Source organism: Chiloscyllium plagiosum, unplaced genomic scaffold, assembly GCF_037043375.1.
Source record: "Chiloscyllium plagiosum isolate Xiang-an unplaced genomic scaffold, Cpla_swu_hap1 HiC_scaffold_11, whole genome shotgun sequence".
Taxonomy (NCBI): domain Eukaryota; kingdom Metazoa; phylum Chordata; class Chondrichthyes; order Orectolobiformes; family Hemiscylliidae; genus Chiloscyllium; species Chiloscyllium plagiosum.
The window spans coordinates 80486923-80509939 of record NW_028270149.1 but is presented as its reverse complement, the minus strand read 5'-3'; the positions used below and the strand labels follow the sequence as shown (position 1 = coordinate 80509939).

The 23017-nt window shown below is 41.2% G+C and overlaps 1 protein-coding gene and 1 pseudogene across 2 annotated transcripts in view; one reads left to right on the top strand and one right to left on the bottom strand.

Moving 5' to 3' along the window:
* LOC148148841 (sodium- and chloride-dependent neutral and basic amino acid transporter B(0+)-like) overlaps positions 1 to 23017 on the top strand; it is a 430083-nt pseudogene that overhangs the window by 62616 nt on the left and 344450 nt on the right. The window lies entirely within an intron of this gene.
* Positions 2750 to 22895, bottom strand: LOC148148845 (sodium- and chloride-dependent neutral and basic amino acid transporter B(0+)-like). The gene is made up of 10 exons (XM_087992296.1): positions 22807 to 22895; positions 19071 to 19203; positions 17043 to 17183; positions 15965 to 16193; positions 11892 to 12017; positions 8756 to 8874; positions 8331 to 8430; positions 7468 to 7577; positions 6347 to 6517; positions 2750 to 2939 (listed from the first exon to the last, which is right to left on the bottom strand). Exons 1-10 carry the CDS (start codon positions 22893 to 22895, stop codon positions 2808 to 2810), a joined length of 1350 nt encoding a protein of 449 aa, XP_087848422.1. The 3' UTR covers positions 2750 to 2807.

The following is a 23017-nucleotide window of genomic DNA, read 5'->3' as shown; positions in this document are numbered from 1 at the left end:
AAACTGTCCTGCAGTGTCCAGGGATGTATGGGCTAGGGTGGATTAGCCATGGGAAATGTTGCATTACAGGGATAGGCTTGGCTCTGGATGGGATGCTGTTTGGAAGATAAGTTTGGGCTGAATGGTCTCTTTCTGTACTGGAGAGATTCTCTGATGTGGACTTGGTTATTTCTGCAGTCCTTGAATTTTTCTGTTGCTGAATATCCAACTGACCGTGTGTGGTTTCTTCAAAGGACCCTACTTTAAAGTATTTGTACATTACAGATCCATCTCACCGTTCAGGAGAAAGCAGCAGGCAGTGATGAGGGGGCATGAACATCACAAGGTACTGAGGTTGGGTGGATTTTAAGGTTTCAGTCAGCAAATGGCCTCCATGTGTCTCTCAGTCCCTCATGCTGGTGACAGTTCTGATGAAGGGTGACCAGACTGGAAATGTTAAATCTGTTTTCTCCCCATAGGTGCTGCCAAACCTAATGAGTCTCTTCAGCATTTTCTGTTTTTGTCTCATGATAAGGCAGCATGTTGGGAATAATTCGGAGGCCAACCTTCATTTTAACCTTCAATATTACGATTCGATGTTACAGAATTCATGTAGTCTGCTCAATTAAGCATCTGAAAGAACAGCATTTAACCAGAGAAAGGCAGGGCTTCGTGCATGGCTCACTGTGTCCGAGGAGAGAGTGGAGATGTGAACTGCCCGTTATCCATCTCCCAGCCTTGGGTGGCAGTGCACTCTCTCAAAAAGCTGAAAGATCATCCAAAGCATTGTCTGCAAAGATTCCATCCTCTCAGTCACAAGGGGCATGTAAGTGTGGGTGATCTGTGCAGGGTGGGTGTACCATCATCACTGCACATTGCTCAAAACCTCAGTGTTGTCCAAATGAAAGTCAACCTTGGCTGCAGTCAGCAAAGATCCATGAAGTCTGAGACTACCACTCGGATGAGGAAGGGGGAGCTGCTTGTGAACGATGAGCATTGCAGGGCCATTCCAACCTTTGTCATCCTTAGGATGTCTGACCTCTCTGCTGAAAATGTGTTGCTGGAAAAGCGCAGCAGGTCAGGCAGCATCCAAGGAACAGGAGAATCGACGTTTCGGGCATAAGCCCTTCTTCAGGAATGAAATGTCGATTCCCCTGTTCCTTGGATGCTGCCTGACCTGCTGCGCTTTTCCAGCAACACATTTCCAGCTCTGATCTCCAGCATCTGCAGCCCTCATTTTCTCCTGTCTGACCTCTCAAATGGGTATGAATTAACCAGATCCAACAACCACAATGACACCAGAGCAGACATTTTAAGAGAGTGTGAATGAACATTTATTTATAACAGCGCAGAAGTACTTTCAAGGATGTGTCACAGGAGCATCAAAGTGCCACTTAGTCAGATATTTCTTTCCTTGGGTCACCATGCTGAATCCTCCTGAAGCTACAGAGGAAGGAAGCAATTCTCCCAGTCAGATATTTGATTTGCTGATGAATAGGAAGCTGGACAGATTTGGGGCAAGAGCAAATGATCTCACAATTGAAGACACAGTCAGGGTCACACAGCTCTTTGTGGTGTCCAACAGCTTCAACACGAATGAGCAGGCAGTATCATGATAGAACATCTAAGTGGGGTAAGTCTACCAGGATATACTGGAAAGCGATAGATTCAAAGAAGCTGATTTCAAACATGATTCACCTTAGAGAGAGAGAAAGAAAGAGCCATCAGCAGTTAACTTGAAAAGAATTGATGTCCACACAATATTGGAGTCTGAAAGAGTGAGCTCCACAAGAAGTTTAGATCACAGTAAGCAGAAAACAAATTGTCAGTTTAATACAGTTTTTTTAATATTCATTTGTAGTGATGGGTGTCACTGGCTGGCCAGCATGTATTGCCTGTTCCTAGATGCCTTTGTGAAGATGGTGATGAGCTGCCTTCTTGAACTGCCTTTTCAGCTGCCTTTTGGGTGGCACGGTGGTTAGCACTGCTGCCTCACAGTGCCAGATACCCGGGTTCAATTCCCGCCTCAGGTGACTGACTGTGTGGAGTTTGCACATTCTCCCCGTGTCTGCGTGGGTTTCCCCCGGGTGCTCCGGTTTCCTCCCACAGTCCAAAAATGTGCAGGTTAGGTGAATTGGCCACGCTAAATTGCCCGTAGTATTAGGTGCAGCGTTAAATGTAGGGGAATGGGTCTGGGTGAGTACACTTCGGCGGGTCGGTGTGGACTTGTTGGGCCGAAGGGCCTGTTCCCACACTAAGTAATCTAATCTAATCTAACCACTGAAGTCCACCTGCTGGGTTTTGATCCACAATGCCCTTGGGGAGGGAATTCCAAGATTTTGACCCAGTGACACAGAAAATATATTTCCAAGTCAGGATGGTGAGTGGGGAACTTGAAGATGGTGGTGTTCCCACATGTCTGCTGCCCTTGCCCTTCTAAATGGTAATGGTTGTGGGTTTGGAAGATGCTGTCTGAGGATCTTTGGTGAATTCTGCAGTGTGTCTTGTATCTAATACACACTGCCACTCCTGAGCCTTGGTGGTGGAGCGAGTGGATGCTTCTGAGTGTAGTGTTGTTTCACAGGAATAGATCGAGAACCCGAGGTTGAGTTAGAGCCAAATGAACAAAACTGAGAAGAAGATGCAGTCAGCTGGACAGAACCCAAACAGATTTAACTAGAAAACTAAAGATGTACAGCAGACTAAAAAAGTGAAACCGTATTTGGGACTCCCACTGAAACAACAATGGGAAGTACATTAGAATAGTGGTTGATTTTAGGACAATTGTTTACCCACTGAAAATAAATTTTTACTCTAAAATTTCACATTTAGGGTGTCGCTAGAAGCTGTACCCCATAAGAAGCGTCTCTTGAATCAGGCCTTTCCCTGTATCTTTCCCCTCTGTGTTGTTCCAAGTACGGACCCCAATCAGGGGCTGGTGCACAAGCTGCAGATATCTTCTGTGAAGCAAAAAGCAAAATGTTACATTTCTACCGGATTTTAACCAGGTGCATAGCCTCTAACTGGGGGAATTGGAAACAAAATCCTGCTTCTTATGAATTAATCCTGATTTTAATGTAATGAGGAAATCACATTTGGAAGTCCAAGTGGTCCCATTGTTTCAGTGCTGGGCTTTGTCATGATGGTTTAATTCATCCCTGTTCCAGGATTCCTGACCAGTCCCGCAGTCCTAGTGACAGCTTCTACCTGTTCATGAAATGCTCTATATTTAAAAGAAGTTGAAAAGTGTGGTGCTGGAAAAGCACAGCAGGCCAGGCAGCATCCGAGGAGCAGGAGAACCGATGATTCAGGCATAAGCCCTTCTTCAGGAATGAGGCTGGTGTGTCAAGCGGGCTGAGATAAAAAGGTGAGGGGTGGGGGGGTGGGAAAGGCACTGGGAATATGATAGGTGGAAGGAGGTGAGGGTAATAGGCCGGAGAGGGGGTGGGGGTGGAGAGGTTGGGAAGAAGATTGCAGGTCAAGAGGGCGTGAAGTTGGAGAAATCCACATTTATCACCTGCACCTCCACACACATCATTTACTGTATCCGCTGCACCCGATGTGGTCTCTTCTACATTGGGGAGACAGGCCGCCTACTTGCGGAACATTTCAGGGAACACCTCTGGGACACCCGCACCAACCAACCCAACCGCGCGGTGGCTGAACGCTTTAACTCCCCCCCCCACTCCGCCAAGGACATGCAGGTCCTTGGCCTCCTCCATCGCCAGACCCTGGCCACACGACGCCTGGAGGAAGAGCGCCTCATCTTCCGCCTAGGAACCCTCCAACCACACGGGATGAATGTAGATTTCTCCAGCTTCCACATTTCCCCTCCCCCCACCTTATCTCAGTCCCAACCCCCGGATTCAGCACTGCCCTCTTGACCTGCAATCTTCTTCCCAACGTCTCTGCTCCCACCACCTCTCCGGCCTATCACCCTCACCTCCTTCCACCTATCATATTCCCAGCGCCCCCCCACCTTTTATCTCAGGCCGCTTGGCACTCCAGCTTCATTCCTGAAGAAGGGCTTTTACCCAAAACGTCAATTCTCCTGCTCCTCGGATGCTGCCTGGCCTGCTGCGCTTTTCCAGCACCACATTTTTCAACTCTGGTCTCCAGCATCTGCAGTCCTCACTTTCTCCCTATATTTAAAAGGACCCAAGCAGCAGTTGGAATGGCTGTGTCCTAGTTTCCGTGGAAAACGGAAGAATGATGGCATAAAGATATGAGGAGGCTGCCTTCAAACCCCAGTCCCAACCCTCAATCCCACCCCATTCTGACTCATTTCCCAACATTCGAGGTGATGGGGGCTAGAAGGGAGGGATTGCTCCCCATGGAGAGAGCAAGGGGCCAGCTGCCTTGTTGTGGCTGGAGTTTGCAGAAGCAGTGAGCAGCAGTAGGACACTCCTGAGCACATGGAGACAGCCCCCAGGTGGTTTAATCTCCTAGAAAGGACAGGAAAAGTAAATCACAAAGCACTTACAGGTGATAGTCCCAACTTTCTGTCTACCTCAGTGCTCCCCCGCACAGCACAGTCAGAACAAATTCCTCTGCACCTCCACTCTTACAGTCTCGTCTGAACATTGTTGCAATGGGGAGGGAAAGTTCATTAAATATATAAAATGTAGTTTGTAAAACAATATCTCAGCAAACCAGTTGGGAAACAGCTTGCACTGAATCTAAGACTTTGTGATCAGAAGAATTTAACTGTAACATTGTGGGACAGGAGCTTTAATGGAGGAATGACTGCAGTATCTTGAATTTCTCTATTTCATATTGTCAGCACTTTACTAGAGGACAGGAGTCTTAAATCCAAACAAATGGAAGATAACAGTAGGTCAAAGGAGCCGTACAAATTGATCTGTTGCGAAGAAGGCTGGTAGGCCGAAGGCCTCAGAGGATGCTAAGTCAGACAATTGGGAGTAAGAGATTGGTCGGGAAGGTAACCAGCAAGACATATGAAAATGACTGAAGTTTTTCTCTGGATATGACAAATAGGAATAATTGTTGAAAGTTAACATGGGCACATTATGGACAGAGTCTAGATTAGATTGGTGCTGGAAAAGCACAGCAGGTCAGGCAGCATCTGAGGAGCAGGAAAATCGGTGGTTCGGGCAAAAGCCCTTCATCAAGAAGATGAGGAGATGCCTGATGAAGAGCTTTTACCCGAAACGTCGATTTTCCTGCTCCTCAGATGCTCCCTGCCTTGCTGTGCTTTTCCAGCACCACTCTATTTTTGACTCTGATCTCCAGCATCTGCCGTATTCACTTTTGCATTACAGACAGAGACAAGTGTTACAATGGGCCATGAGGAAACCTCAAAGAGCTTAAACAAATATTTTGCATACTTTAACACAATAGAAAATATAAGAAATGCTTCTGGACATGATGAGGAACCAAGGGTTAAACTTTGCCACGAATATATGTGTATCTCAATGCTGGGCTAAACTCAGATACAAAAAAGGAGGCAGCTATCCTGCTCCGGGTGCTCGCCTTGGTGAGATGTATAGCCATTCAACTTCATGCTTGACTTTGGTGGGTACAGTGTACAGTATGAGAAAACAAGACCATAGGCACTTCTCCCCAACAGTGAAGGACAATTGTTTCCATACAGCTTAAGGATAGCTACACCACAAACATGGCATAAGGTCAGGAGGCAGGATCTCCATGAATAATCAGAATGGGTACAAATTTGATTGAGCCTGTGCTATTGGTTTCATTCTGTGCCATGCTCTGGTTGTCTAATCAATCTAACTGACGTATTCCTCCAACCCCAGAAATAAATAACTCATTTAAATTCGCAGGCAGTATGAAGGTCTTGTGTTACCTGAATGAAAGCAACAACGTGGGTTGGTCACACCTTGCTTGTTTTCAGCCCATTACAATATTATCCCGCTCAATTTGCATGCATTGACAATATTTAAATAATGGAATGAATATAGATTCAGCACACAAAAGCGTAACAGATTACCCAGCGTAAATAGTTGTTTATTTATTTTCTCAAATTTTCTGCTGACTTGCTGAAGGAGCAGTGTAAATTGGGAGACTAATCCATAAGAACAGAAGAACCAGGAATGGATTATTCAGCTCCTGAAGCCTGCTCCATCATTTAATATGATCATGGCTGATCTCATCTCTGTCTCAACTCCACTTTCCTGCCCACTCCCCATCAACTTTAATACTCAATACCTCAGCATCCACCACACACTGAATTCCACAGATTTATGACTCTTTAACAAAAGTAATTTCTCCTCATCTGTTGTAAATCGTCTGCTCCTTATCCTGAAACTATGAACCCTCATTAGATTGTCCCACATGAGGAAATATCTCTGTATCCTCACTGAAATTTATCAACATGTTTCTTTACCTGCCACAAGGTGGAGCCCTCAGCTTGGACAACTCTCATTACAGCCACAATGGGGATCCACATAATACAGAAGGTGGTCATACACCAGCCCACTGCTATTGCCCAGACAGGGTATACAACAGGTCCATATGTTGGTGAGGTAAACGTTGTCAAGGACCAGAACAAGAGAACCTGTTTAGAATGATTGCACAGAACAAAATCATAAGCTCAATGAGATTGATTCTCTCACTTTGATTGTTGAACAATACTGAAAATAAAACATTAAAAAATTACATAAGAACATACATGTCAAAAATGGGCCATTCAGCCCAACAGATCGATGCCCAGGAGAGTGTTTAAGTTCCAAGCAATCTCCCACTTCTTTCCATCTAACTATCTGTACAAGCTTTCATCCTTTCTCTCTCATGTAACAATCTGGCTTCCCTTTAAATGTTTGCTATTTGCCTGAACAGCTCCTCATGTTAGCACATTGCACATTCTATTTGTTCCTTGATTAAAGAGTTTTATCCTGAATTTCTTCCTTGTTTTATAAATGACTAACATGTATTTGTGCCCCCTGTGGGTACACCACACATCCTAAGCTGTCTAAGACTGTAGAAAATACAATTGATCTCCAAGATATCACACCGCTTAGAAATGCAGCATTTTGCTTATGAACTCCCCCTTGCCATTTGGACTGCCTCTCACTACACAATGCTCTGGTTAACAACTTGGCTATTCAGCAAATAATCTTTATCCCATCATCACAGGTAGCAAGTACTTGTTGGATAGCATTCCTATCTGTGGAAGCTCCTTGACTACCTCTATCGTAACTTCCCTCTATTGTACTCAGTAACACATTCCACTCCCTGATTCTCTGCTTTCCTCTGAGTTGTGACTGACTCTGGAGAAAACTGACTATTCCTCATAATGCCTCACACAGAGGAGTGTCCATACTACTGAAGTGGAGAGCCACAGTAAAGATATGTTGCTGAGGTATGGAAATGTAGGAAGCCTTGTTGTCTACGAATTTCAACCAACCACAGTTCCAAACCTCTGCCAATGCTAAAGTTTCTAATTGACATTTATTTGATATTTTAATCAGTCATAATTTATTTAGTAATAACGTAACATCTCCTTACCACCATCAAACACGGGGTGATAAGAAACCAACAAACTCTCCACCAGAGCCAGAAAAGCCAATTCCTTTCCCCAATCATCATCTCAATGTCCTTGATGAATCGGTTTGTCCCTGTGAACAAGGAAGCAGAGAGACACCATCACTCGCTCTGTCCTGTCTTCAGGGTGGCTTGTTTACTGTTGAAGTTCATCTTGTACAGGGTATCACTGATGAACAGGTTAAACCAGAGAAGAGATTGCTCAGGATTTCAAACCAGGGGAGTAACTTGTTCCCTGTCACCAACCCAATTACTGTGAAAATACAATGTTTGTACACACCCTGAAGAGGTCTGTCTAAGAAAGGCTCATGGTTCTGATGTGTACGGAGATGGACTGACACCGTTATCAGAATGGGTGAGCTCTAAAGGGAGTCCTGCGCAGAAATGAAGGAAGGAAATTGGATTTAAGTAGATCACAAGAAACATCACAAATACAAAAGCCGTTTTGTTTTCTCATCTGCCTTGATGATTGGGAGGAACTGAATGAGTTCTATAGTAAGCAACAGTTAAACTTGGGATGAACATGTTTGAACAGTTTCCCTATCAGGCACAGACAAAAAAACTCACCCCAACAACAACCAGCTGTAACATAGCAAAACGAAGAGTTGAAGTGTGGTCAGTGCAGGAAGCTTTGGAACTACTAAAGGACAGATCTTTGATAATTGAAGTGAGTGCACTTTTAATCCCATTGTTTTCCCATACGAAGAACTATCCAAATCATATCATTCAATTCATTTGTCTTGTGTCTTCTGAAGAACAATGAAGACCTGTGTGTCGGCAATTTTATCTGAATTATTTTGTATTGTTTCAGTTCTTTCCCAACTTACCATACAGCCAGCTTACACCCATGAGTTCCAGCAGTGTTACTATAATAGGGACCCATCCAATACAGAAATGATCAATTAAATGTATCCAGTAAATTCCAGCCTGAAATTACAATAAGACATCAGCTCTTCAGCAAACACAGCAGGTCTCATACACAAAATAAGTGATTCTTGTGATATAAAAGTTGTGTGCTTCTATTCAGGTACAATCTGAGCTTGACTGGGATCTCAGGCTCTGTATTTAGTAACAGGAGATGTAGCAGAGTCATTCAGTCCCACAGTATCATTGCACATTATCACACAAAGGGTAACATAACTGCTATCAAAATCACAGTCTTTCTTTATTTCTAAATAATTTGAAGTTTTTGACTTCCTAGTTATATCTAGCAATACATGAAAACTCAGAACAAATTATAAGAGCAACTTACCTGTGTTACAGTCACAAGGCCAAACAAATAAAACAACATGCAAATGCCAATTGTCAGACAAAAGCGCTTCGATCGCAGATATTTGGGAAACCTGTCCAGCAGAATGGTTATGACTTTTTCTGGGAAAATGAAAATTGTTATATGCGATCAGTAATTAATTAATAACTTATACAGTCCCACAGAAACCCAACCTGGAGGTACCAAAGCTCAGAAGATCGCAGGGGCAGATGCAGTCACATTCCATTTTATTATCAGTCTACTGTCAATTATTGGAGAGATTCTCAGGCTGTCAATCCTTTACAGCAGTCAAACCTGAATATTATCACAAGCCTCATTTGTGTTAAACATATTTTCACCAAGAACAGAGATTTGACAACGTAGGATCTGAGTTCCATGAGAAACAATTGAAACCTGGACAAATATGACCTGAGTAGGGGAGAGAACATAAATTTCTAATGGGTAAATCATGTCTAACAAAATTAATTTGAACATTTTGCAAGAATTAACATGACAGATAAAAGAGTACAGATTGACTTCCAGAGACATTTAACTGAATATGCTCAAGATTCCACTCAGAGAAATATAAGTACATTTCAGGAGGTATATCTCTGACACACATCAAAAATTGATTAGCAAGAATAACAGATAAGTACTGCAGCTGGTTTGATGTGACTTCATGTTTTCAACAAATATCCCACACTGGGTTTTGCATTTTTCACCAGTGATTGAAGTGAATAAATGCAAAGCCATATATTAAAGCTTGCTGACAACATTAAGTTAGGTAGCACAGTAAGTGGTGCTGAAAATTGCAAGGAGTCATTCTTAGATTAAGTGAATGGGATTGAGCTCAATGAGGCAAGTTTCAATCATCGCCTTTGGACTCAAGATGTATTCATCCCAGTAATCTTTAAATGATGAGGTAAGTAAGAAATATAGACGAGAAGCAAGATTCAAGAGTGCAGACAAAAAAAATCATAAAAACATAACAGACAGGTACAAAAAAAATCTGCAAGTTTAATCAAATCTTATCTTTTATCTCAATGGGTTCAAATAGAAAGCAGTAAATGCTATGTTACAGTTTGACCACAACTGGAGTTTTGGGTACAATTCTGTATTCTGCTCCTCTGGAAGGATTATATTAAACTTGAAGGAAGTCCAGCGAAACTTCACCGGATTTAGATCAGGGAAAAAATAAATTTTATCAGAAAATTTCAAAACTGAGATTGATAGACTGTATTAGACAAGGATATTATTCCTATACTCCTGTACAAGAGTAGTGGAAGATGAGGATAGTTGGGATAGGATTAAAGAGAGAATTGGGAGAGAGCAATGTGGGAATGAGACTGAGTGTGACTGTGTGGGAGGAATCCTGAGAGGGAGTAGTGAGGAGGTTTCATATCATGAATGGACATCTGAGATCTGTTACATGATATTCCTGCCCCTTGTAGGATCTTCAGGACACTACACTTTGTCTTGGGTGGTTACATGTGTATAGAGTGTCTCCTGCTGCTCCATTTCAAGCTGAGGATTTCTGGGTCTGTGTGAAAACTGGAGTCACTGTAGATGGTCAGGCAGGATGAGAGGTATCTGGGTCATACTTTGCAGAAGGTAATCATCCCACAGGCAGCGAGGGGTCAGTATAAAAATCTGATACCATCTGGAAGAGCAAGAAGAGACAGAAAATTCACAAGTCCTTGAGGAATGTGCCACTCCCAAACAAATGTTCCATGAGAGACTGCTGGGAGTGCACTATGCATGGTACACTGAGAGTCTAGACTCCCATACAAGGACTAATTAATTTGTTGACCCATTTGGGGAAATGTATGTCAGTTATAGGATGTTAGAACAAACGTTTTTACTTGTGATCTCTGTTGCCATTGGTTCAATGCTATTTGTACAAGGTAAAGATATGACAAATTTGAATAGTTTTCGATATGTTAGTAGTCTGGTTTTTCAGATTGTAGCATGATATTTTATGAAAAGTATGAATGCATGTTTGTGAGCAGCTCCACACATGCAATTGTTTCTGTGGAATTCATTGTTTCTATTCAGAATGTGAGCTGAATGTGTGGGCATGGAAATGCAATGAAGAAGAAGAGTATATGAGGGTCCATGGTGTATGGCTGATGTGTTGATATATAGTGTTTGCAGGGTCACTAGAATGGAGTGGGTGGTTTGATTTGGCATGGATGGTATGAAGGGACATGGTGGGATTAATTTCAAATAGACTACTGGGGTCGTGGGTTCAGACATGAGTTGGCATTGAATTGTCATGATACAGTTGGAAAGGCAAGGAGTGAGCCCAAAGGGCTGAAAGTACAATCAAACAACAGGATGTATCCTGAAGACCCAAGGCTAATCTTAAAAGGGTCTATCACAACAAAGGGCAGACCACATGGCCACCTCCAATCTGTACCTGGTCACAACAGACCTGAATTCACCTCACACCAATACATCCCAGGATGGAAACAATGTAATTCTGGGTACTTCACACTGAGGTGAGTGTGCCATGATGGGAGATTTCCTGAAGAGAGCTATGTATCTTGTTAAAAAACAATCTATGCCATTATATGGTCCAAAAGGAAATTGAGTAAAGATGGGAAAAGGAAAAATAAGAAAGATATATGGAAAGCATTAAGAAAATTCAATTTGGATAACTAATAGCTGTTTATAAAGGAACAGTGGATCAGCTAACCTTGGTGGTTTTAGTGACCTCCTACAATTTGTATGAACTTTATTGTTTTGGTAAACATATTCAAAAAGTTTTTGCAACAAATTTTCAGATTTACAGAAAAAAACAGGTATTATTCTGTGAGCTTTTCTAAATGTTGGGATGATTTTCTGAATTTTAACGTAGCTGTTAGCTCATTTAAAGCAGCTCCATTCTCCATTACAATGTTGAGCAGAGAATTGAAACACATCTATGTCTTGTAAATATAGAGAAATGGGTCTGGGTGGGCTACTCTTCGGAGGGTCAGTGTGGACTTGCTGGGCCGAAGGGCCTGTTCCCACACTGTAGGGATTCTAAGTCTAAGTCTACGTCTACAAGGACATTGAATATTCATCAAGAGGAGTTTATCAAATTCTTTTGTGATTCAAAGCCAGAAAGAGAATGATTAAAAAATGTTGTTCTTACCTAAAGTTGCAAACAGAGTGTCAATTGCCAATGTGACCAGCATGAGGAAAAATAAAATGGACCATAAAGGTGCCCACGGCAGCTGTACAGCAATCTCTGGATACGCAATGAAAGCCAAACCAAAACCTAAATGGTGGATACATGTGATATGGTAAAAGTAATTGTGCTGCAAGGAAAGAATAAAGGTCCCTCTACTTCAACCAACAATGTACCAGGAAACCATTCTCAAAAGAGTGACCATTGTGACAGTTTCCCTTTATTAATTCACCTTGGGACACCGTTGAGTAAGATCATCAATTCATTGCCAGATTTGAGTTGTAGAGATATCTCCAAAATATTAGCTTCAAAGTGTGCATGTTTCAGGCCATGGAGTGGCAGATACAGTTTAATTTAAATAAATATGAAGTGCTGCATTTAGGAAAGGCAAATCAGGGCAGGATTTATACACTTAATGGTAAGGTCCTGGGGAGTATTGCTGAACAAAAAGACCTTGGAGTGCAAGTTCATAGTTCCTTGAAAGTGGAGTTATAGGTAGATAGGATAGTGAAAAAGGCATTTGATATGCTTGCCTTTATTGAATATCGGAGTTGGGAGGTCATTGGTCAGGCCATTTTTGGATTACTGCATTCAGTTCTGGTCTCCCTGCTATAGGAAGGATGTTGTGAAACTTGAAAAACTTTCAGAAAAGAGTTACAAGGATTTTGTGAGGCTTGGAGGGTTTGAGCAAGGGGGGGGGGGGGGGGGGGGGGCGGGGATGGTGCTGGGAAAGAGGCTGAATAGGCTGGGGCTATTTTCCCTGGAGCGTCAGAGGTTGAGGGGTGATCTTATAGAGGTTTATAAAATCATGAGGAGCATGGATAGTTTGACCAGCCATCATCTTTTCCCCAAGGTGAGGGAGTCCAGAACTAGAAGGCGTAGGTTTAAGGTGAGAGGGGAAAGATTTACAAGGGACCCACGGGGTTATTACACAGAGGATGATGTGTGTAAGGACCGAGCTGCTACAGGAAGTAGTGGAGGCTGGCACAATTACAACATTTAAAAGGCAATGGGATGTGTATATGAATAGGAAAGGTTTTGAGGGATGTTGGCAAAACGCTGGCAATTGGGCAAATGGATTAATTTCGGATATCTGGTCAGCATGGATGAGTTGGACCGAAGTGTCCATTTCCATGCTGCACAGCTCTATGACTGTCAATGACTTTATTGTGATCAAAAAAAAATTGAGACTAATTCTGCACTGAACAATGTTTTGTGAGCAAGACTAAAATCTTGGACTCAATTTTAAAGCCAGCTGAAGCATACTCAGATCACCCACCATTTCTGTTCATTGTGTAGCAGCCAGCTCATTTATGTGGTGCAGTATTACTCTCAATCACATTGGACAGTCAGCATTATCTACCCTATCCATCAACAGTTACCCTGCTTGGAAGTGTTTAATTCTACTTAGAGACAGACCCGCTCCTCAATGGTCAGGTTTATTATTACTGCACAAAGTGATGTTTGAAAAGACCATCACCTCTGCATTAGTTCCCAGTAATAGTTTAACATTCCACAGAAAGTACAGGAGTTTAGAGAATACACAGAATGTCTTGATGCATAGGAGACAAAAGGCCCTACCCATATAGGTGACTGAAATACACTGAGAAAGCAGTGGGAGAATCAGTATTTGGATTAATTCCCAGATTATGGCTCCAAAAATATGGATTTTGTGCAGGAAGATCTGACACAAATGTCCTAAGTGAGTCTACCTCCAAACAACATCTTAAAAAATATTGACTCATCAATTCCTCAAATCCCCACCCTTGTCAATCAGTTACACTTAACCCTGATTAAGACTCAATGATAAAATCCATATATTTTACTCTTTTAGTCTTATCTTGTTGGAAATCTTGCAGCTGACCAACTAATTTAGAGTTATTCAGACTGCTGAACAAAATGCCTTACAAGCAAACTCCTGAAGCTCTTCCTTAAAGCGTAGCCAGTTCTCCAAGTTAAAGACAGGTTGGTCCAACACAACTTATTTTCCTTTCAAATTTCATGACTATCCTACAATTACCCCAGAGATTACAACAGCTCAGCCCATGTTTTGACTTTTTATAGCTTCAGGGATTATATACACACCCAGTAACTCTCTAATAAACTCATTCGTGATACATTTTCATCCCTCACCCTCGACGTGGCGGTTTTTAAAATCCATATATTTTAGTAAATGACCATTACTCAGTTGAGGCACCTTCTAAAATCACTTGATTGTGACCAAAGCTGTCGCTTTAGTGGTGTGTTGTTGTCAAACTTTGAAAACTCATGGTAACTTCACACATCCATGTAAATCAATGCCACAGTCTTCAAGAACAGAGGAATGATATTTAAGAACTTCTGCGCATTAGTCTCTACTTAATGAATAAACATGTCACCAATGTCTTGAATGGTTACAACACACAAGGAAGGCACACAGTCTGCCATATCTGGAAGAGCAATCCATCTTGGTCACACTTCCTTGCTATTTACCCATCACATGGAAATTATTGCTCTTCAGGTAATGAGCCAATTCTCTTTTAAAAGCCGTGGTTGAATCTTTCTCCACTGTTCTCTCAAGCAATACCTTCCAGATTCTAAACACTCGCTGTATAGATACCTTTTCCTCAAGCCACCACTGCTTCTTTTGCCAATTGCAGTGAATTGGTGACCTCTGGTTCTTCATCCTGATACCAATAAGAACAATTTCTCACTATCCATTCTCTCCAGACCCCTCATGATTTGGAATATACTGATTAAGTATTCAGTTAATCTTCTCTTCCCCAAAGAGAGCAGGCTGGGTTTCTCCAATCGATCCATGTTACTCAAGTTCCTTCTCCCTGGAATCAATTCCTGTGAATTTTATCGGTATGCTCTCTAATACCTTCACATCTTTCAATAATGCTTCCTAAAGTCTTTCCAAATGACCAGTTGTGACCATAGCAGTTTTCCATTCAGAAAGCACAGATCCTATTTACTTTTTTGCAACCACTATCTCAGCCTGCTCTTCCAGCTTCAAAATTGTGCAGATTTACCATTCAGGTCCCTCTGGTTTTGAGATGGTCATTGCCTGGCACCTGTTTGGTGTAAATGTTAGTTAAACATATCAGGCCAAGCCTGAATAGAATCAAGGTCACACTGCATATGAATTGGGACGGAGGAGTCACAAATAGTGCTGAAATTCTGTGATCAACAGTAGACATCTCCACTTCTGCCCTTCGATGGAGGGAAGGTCATAGATGAAGCATCTGTGAAGATGGCTCGTGTTACGAATTTCTGCAGCAAGGCCACAGGCTGGTTCCAAGACTACCACAACCTGACATGCAAGGCCATCATGGAAGCTAGCATTATGGAAACATGTAAAGACTAATAGGTTGGAGAAGTGAGCAACCTTTTATTTTCCTGCTGTATAAAATGTTCCATCTGTAATGAAGTTGGTGAGGTACCATGACTATATGCTGGGCAACGTACTGTATAGTATAAAAGAGGTACAATTTCCCTACAAACTTTATCATGCTCCTGTGAAACATGTAACTGCTATCACCATAATGGAAGCCTCGAAAGGCAGAGCTATCACACTGAGCTGAAGAACTAAAATTGCACAAATTGCTTGTATTGATGTAATTTGAATATCTGATCATACTGTCATTTATCAATGTTGTTTCAAACCATTTATGCCTGAAGATTCAATGGCTGTTGTTGCTTTACTAACAAATCCTCATTGCAACCCTGACCAAAAAACTTCAGTTAACCCAAGACCTGCACAATACCCACCTACAAACCACCCCAGCCCACAACTCAAAACATTTTGAGTCCTAAAGGATATCCCCTCAGTTGGACTTTTACTTAACTAAATTAGCGAAATTTTCTCGGAAGACGCCACAATATTTAATGGAACTCCAAACATCTTCAGGACCAATCTCCTCTAATTTGTGAAAGTCAGTTCAGTTCATTCTGCAGTTATAACTAATCGGATCCAGACTGTGCCAACAGAATAGAGAGGTTGTGGTTTGGTGAAATATGAACATGTGTAAAAGCAAAGTGGACACTGCACTTACCTGATTGGGCAACCTCAGAAACAGGCTTCCCTTGAATATGAGCCAAATGTCCAAGGATAGAGAAGATGACAAATCCAGCAAATACACTTGTACCACAATTAACAACACAGACAACAATGGCGTCTTGGTAACAATTGTTGTGGAATTTGTTGTAGGATGACAGTGCTATTAAAGTACCAGAACCCACTGACAAAGAAAAGAAAATTTGTATTGCAGCATCTTTCCAGACCTATAAAATAGCAGGAAAAAGTCATCACCATCAGGAAATCACACTGAAGTTTTTTGCATACATACAATTGCATTTACCACAAGAAACCTGCAGTGTGTTTGGCTCCCAACTTAATGGCAGGACTAAATGAATTAACTTTCCACTGATAATTGCTATCTCTGTTAAACAGTATATTGTATCCCCGTCTTCTACTCACTGCCAGATTCTTTCCAGGAGCTTTGATGCTTTTCCCCTTTCAATGTTTTCAATTGAATGGCTTGATTCTTTCCTGGTTGCACTGACTCCCAGTGACCTCTATTCTTTTATTCAAAACAGCATCAAGGAATGATTTTAACTACCAAAATAGAGGCTTTTAACTAAAGAGAAGAAAGTCTGTCTAAATTAAAATTTAGGTCTGAACATTGGTTAAATTCTTGTCACAATTCTGCTTTTCCAGTTAAATAATATTGTGGTTAAAGACATGACTCAAACATGTTTACATTAGTCTGACATTTCACTGCAAAGTTTATTGATGAATTGATTGTAAGATGTTAAAAAATAATCAGTCACAAGAAAGGAATACAGCAGCCGTTTCATGATATTCCATCCCATCCTGTACAATTTTTAAAAGTCTAGTTATATTCCATTTTATGATAACAAAGAACTGCAGACGCAGGAAATTTTAAATTTTAAATTTTAAAATAAATTTGAATTTTAAAATAAAACCTTAGATTAAGTACAAGATCCACAGCAAGAGTTTGACTGACCAGAAGTACATCTCTCAATGTGTGTAATGCTATAATTGTCAATTATGTCACTTTGAGACTGATGAGGCAACTGAAATTCTATGGATTATTCTGGTGTACGTACATGACCCTCTGCCAGTTTGGAGAAGTCTGATTGGATTCCAATGTAGAATTCAATTCCTTTAGAGGCTCCCTCCAGGGTAAGCCCTCGGATCAGGAGTACGATCAGAATCACATAAGGTAATGTCGCAGTGAAATAAACCACCTGAGCACGGAGAATAAATTGTTAGGTATTCCCATATTCCCCATTTAAAGCATTCAACTTAACTGAACATTAAGGCACTAGGATTTTAATCAATGCAGAATTTAAATCACACATTATTTTTCTAAGTTACTATATGTACACTAATGTAAAGTTATATGTTGAAAGGTAAGATTTTAATTCAAAGATAAGGAGTTTGCTGTCACAGGAGAGAGATTTTGGAGAGATTGTAATCCATTCTGGCCTATAAACTTGCTATGTCAGAGACTGTTCCCACCAATCCAACCACCAACAGTAATGCAAGGGGATAAAATAGCTTGTCAGCAAACACAAGAAGCTGAACACATATCTTCAGAGGTGTGCTGTTCTATATTGCTGTCCAGTAAGTTTACATCACAGCATGTTTGATTTCATGTTTGAAGTGGGTGGTAAGTACAAAGAATTTGTCCTTTTGGGCTAAAGGTCAGGGTTCAATACATACATAAGGTAAGTTTGTGCGAAGATTTGTAGCTCGGGTGCTCGTTGTTGTGGTTCTGTTCGCCGAGCTGGAAGTTTTTGTTGCAAACGTTTCGTCCCCTGGCTAGGGGACATCATCAGTGCTTGGGAGCCTCCTGCGAAGCGCTTCTTTCAACGCCACACTCACAGGAATCCGATTCACGAGAGAAGAAGAAAAGGATAGCCAACTCCCATTCCTAGACGTGATGGTACAGAGAACACCGAACGGAGAATTCACTACAAGGGTATACAGGAAAGCCACACACACAGACCAAGTCCTAAACTATGAAAGTAACCACCCCAATATACACAAACGAAGCTGCATCAGGACACTATTCAAAAGGGCCACAACACACTGCAGTACACCAGAACTGCAAAAAGAAGAAGAGGAACACCTATACAAGGTATTCGCCAAAACCGGATACCCGCGCAACTTCATCAACAGATGCCTAAGAGAAAGACCACGGAATGAGGACATACCACAACCAAAAGGACTAGCCACACTACCATACATCAGGAGCATCTCGGAACTGACAGCCAGACTACTGCGACCCCTAGGACTCTTAACGGCACACAAACCAACAGCCACGCTCAGACAACAACTCACCAGAACGAAGGACCCGATACCCAACATGAGCAAGACGAATGTAGTGTACAAAATACCATGCAAGGACTGCACTAAACACTATATAGGACAAACGGGAAGACAGCTAACAATCCGCAAACATGAACATCAACTAGCCACGAAACGACACGACCAGCTATCCTTAGTAGCCACACACGCAGACAACAAGCAACATGAATTCGACTGGGACAACATTACTATCATAGGGCAAGCCAGACAGAGAACAGCCAGGGAATTCCTAGAGGCATGGCATTCATCCACAAACTCCATCAACAAACACATCGACCTGGACCCAATATACCAACCACTACAGCGGACAGCTGAAACTGACAACCGGAAGCGGCAGGGACAGACCACTATAAACACCGGAGGAAACATCAAAGAAGCGCTTCGCAGGAGGCTCCCAAGCACTGATGATGTCGCCGAGCCAGGGGACGAAACGTTTGCAACAAAAACTTCCAGCTCGGCATACATGAGGTAAATAAAATTCCCCAGAGTCCCTATAGCAGTGACTGAAAACCTTAAAATGAGGGACACATTGCAGGGGGAATTACTGCTGTTCTTTCCCTCAGAAGAAAGATTTTCAGGTCGCCCTCAGGCCTGAAGTGCCAAATAATTTTTATGAATCTCCCACTCTCCAAAGAGACACTGTTAACATCACTGGGAGATAAACCAGCTACTTCATAAATAATTTGCAAGCTCTAGATGTATTGTTACAGAAATCTGTATTTTGACAGTTGTTTTAATTCTACTCATCACTAATTGTTTACCTTTCCTGAAGATTTGATTCCTTTTGATAACGTTGCCCCAACTAGTAGCCAGGCCAGAAGCAGACAGAGGGCTAAATACCAGACTATCTCCCCAGTCTCATCCACTGAACTCGTGCGGCGTAAAACCACTTTACTGAACAAAATAACAATAGAAAACAGTTTGCATAAGGTCAAATTTCTTTGCACGGAGAACCTTCATAATGTTAACAGGTTTTGTCTCGGTATTTTTCAATTATCCTTTTGAAAGATATTACTACATATGTTTGGAGCAGATGGGAAATGAACTCAGACCTGCTGGCTCAGTTGAAGGGACATTACCACCATATCACAATGGATCTTCAAGATTTTGTTTACACTGTGAGCATTGATGAAATTCCTCAGATTGTAAATTGATTTAAAGACATTCATAAGAAATGATTCATTGACTGCTTTACCATGCACAGGAACAAAGGGAGGTTATTTAACCCCTTCATTGAATTCCTGACTATAGATATGAATACAGGAACAGAGGAAGGCTATTTAACCCCTTGAGCCTGTCCTACCATTAAATGGGTTTGTGACTGATCTGGGACCAGACTTCCACCACCTCAGCTTCGTCCTTACTCCTTAATGAAAGAGATACTAGCCAGAGATGAACAAGGAAATCTAGCAACTCATGGAGACACATGCTGAATGCAAAACTTACCAACCCCAGCAACCTCTACAGCTACACAACGTTCTTTTTAAACGTTGGAGAAAAATAGCAACTAACATGCTAAAATGTATGGGGAGGATTACATCCTCATGACTGATAACTTCGTCCAACCAATTATTGTTTGACGAATTGGTAATATGATGAGTGCAACCATCACTGAAATAATTCCTACCATTGTCAGTTTATTTGGCATATCAAAGTGGATATGATCTAACAATGGATCGCAGATCTTCGCCAAACCAATCTAAGACATATGTGTCAAACGAGGAGTGATTCATATCCCCTTATCAGCCTAATTTCCAGGGTTCAGAAAAAACTTACAAGGAGGATTTGAGCTATTGGGAGAGGTTGGATAGGCTGAGGCTGTTTTCCTTGGAGCGTCGTAGGTTGAGGGGTGACCTTATAGAGGTTTATAAAATCATGAGGGGCATGGCTAGGATAAATAGACAAAGTCTCTTCCCTGGGGTGGGGGAGTCCAGAACTAGATGACATAAGTTTAGAGTGAGAGGGGAAAGATATAAAAGAGACACAAAGGGCAACTTTATCATGCGGAGGCTGGTATGTGTATGGAAAGAGCTGCCAAAGGAAGTGGTGGAAGTGGTACAATTGCAACATTTAAAAGGCATCTGGATGGGTATATGAATAGGAAGGGTTTGGAGGGATATGGGCCGGGTGCTGGCAGATGGGACTAGATTGGGTTGGGATCTCTCGTCAGCATGGACAAGTTGGACTGAAGTGTCTGTTTCAGTGCTGTACATTTCTATGACTCTATAAATGTTTCTATATTTCTATAATTATTAAATGGACAATAGGTACCTGTATAAAGCAGTTCAGTACATCTGTTTGTGATTTCTTGTCTTTGAAAAAAGGGTAATGCGATGTTATATCTCAACATCAATGTGTGATATACTATTACGGAACATGGTCATGATGCCAGCAATATATCATGGCATGTGATGTAATGGTATAAAGTTCTCAGTCTCCATCTTACTGAGCTCTGTCCTCTTGCAGCATGATGCTGAGAACCACACTACAGCACATTTGAATTACTGAGCTTGAGTCCAAACGCACAATTGTCAGTGACTGTAGTGTATGTGTGTAAACATGAGGAGCTATAATAAGTCGATTGAATTCTTTAGTACTACATAGCCACATCTCATCCTTACATCCTAGGAGTGAATATAAGTGTCATAGTGTGATAGTTGCAGATCACTAGCATGTTACGCCATATCAAGTCAAGGCCAGAAAGAGAAAATACCCAAGGAACTAATAATAAAAAGGAATTTAAGCTAATTAATCTCAACAGTGAAAAAGTATTGGAAGAAACGAAGTGATGAAATACCAATAGATCTCCAGCACCTAAGGGAGTACATCCTATCTGAAAAGAGGTAGCAACAGAGATAATGGACCAATGAGTGAATATTTTTCAGAATCCCCTGTGGTTTAGAATGGTATCAGAGAACTACAAACTAGCAAGTGTACCATTACATTCCAAGAAAAACAGGAGAGAGAAAATAGGAACTGACCAACCAGACAGCTAACATCAATGGATGGAAAAATGGTTTAACGTATTATCAAGAAAAACTTAACCCATTACAAACATATCATACGATACATAGTTACTAAATTGGAAAATCATATTAAATTAACTTATTAGTTGCTTTCTTGGTTGTAAATAATGAAGAATCACTCTGTATGGTTCCCTTGGATTTTCCAAAGTATTCAGTTGTGCCACAGAAAAGATTAGTGTACAAGTAAAATGTTCATGGAGTTAGCAGGGGCACATCAGCATGATTTTAAAAGGCAGATCATACTTCACTAACTTAATTGATAATTTTTAATGTAATAATGGATAATGTTGAAGGAAATCCAATGTATGTTATATATTCGATTTTAAAAATACATTTGACATATCTAAAAAACTGGTTCACAAAACTAATGCTTATGGAATTGGAGGACGAGTGTCCAACTGTGTTTAAAACACGGTTTAAGTGTAGAATACAGTGAATTATGGGGATTGTTTACTGTGATAGTGAAGGATAATATACAAGGATCAGATTGCGAAAGAAACCAGACTTCAAGAATTGGTGAGCACTGATAATGTTACAAATTGGCTCCAACTTCAGACCATCAGACTATAAAACTTGGAGTGGATGTAAGGCCATTCGGCCCATCGAGTCCACTCCGCCATTTAATCATGGCTGATGAGCATTTCAACTCCATTTACCCGCACTCTCCCTGTCGCCCTTAATTCCTTGCGAGATCAAGAATTTATCAATCTCTGCCTTGAAGACATTTAACGTCCCAGCCTCCACTGTGCTCCATGGTAATGAATTCCACCACTCTCTGGCTGAAGAAATGTTTTTTAAATTGGCTGTATTATATACTGAATAGATTTATTCCAATAAGAACAGGTTCCTTTTTTATGCTAACATCTCTCAAAGTATTTTGTATACCATGAATACCTGAGGACTGTGTTATAGATAAACTTGCAATGTTTTTGCATGAATTGCGATCCCAAACAATAATAAGCAGCAGCATTTTAATAGTGCTTTTCATGGCTTTAAGACTTTACAAAGTGTTGGTCAATGAAGGAAACATTAGGGAAGTCAAATTAGATAATACAGTGGAAAAAGAATCAAATGAGCAAACAATTAATTTAAGGGAGTCTATGGCAAAGGAGCATAATGTGAAAATTAGAGCCAGAGCCTTCAGGAGTGAAATTAAGAAACATTTCCACAAGACGGCTGGAAGAAGTTTAGAACTCAAACATACAAATAAGAATTGATGCTTGATTAAAAGCAGTGCTGGATAAATTGTTCAATTTAAATCTATCAAATCTAAGATATAATAACTGCCCGGTTAAAATCCTCCAACTTCAAGCATATCCAGTGAAAATGTGTCAGCTGTGACTTCACCAGTGTGGACAGGTTATGGTAATGCTTTTCTCTGATGTATTTTTGAACGAAGCTTTAGTTTCTAACTTTTCCCAATGCATTATACCAATTTAAATACTGCTGTGCTAACAATACTCATGCTTACCGTGGGTGTGGTGTCTTTATGTTTAATGGAGGGATGATAATTATTGAGGATTCTTCAAATTCTGCTTCTGAGTTAGGTCTCAGTTCCATACTTATCAACACGAGTACAGAAGATAATGTTACTACCTGACTGCATCACCTATCAGAAGTATGAGTGAGAATGGAAAAGGAGCCCCTGAAAATCAAAAAAGAACCCAAACATCAAAGTGGAG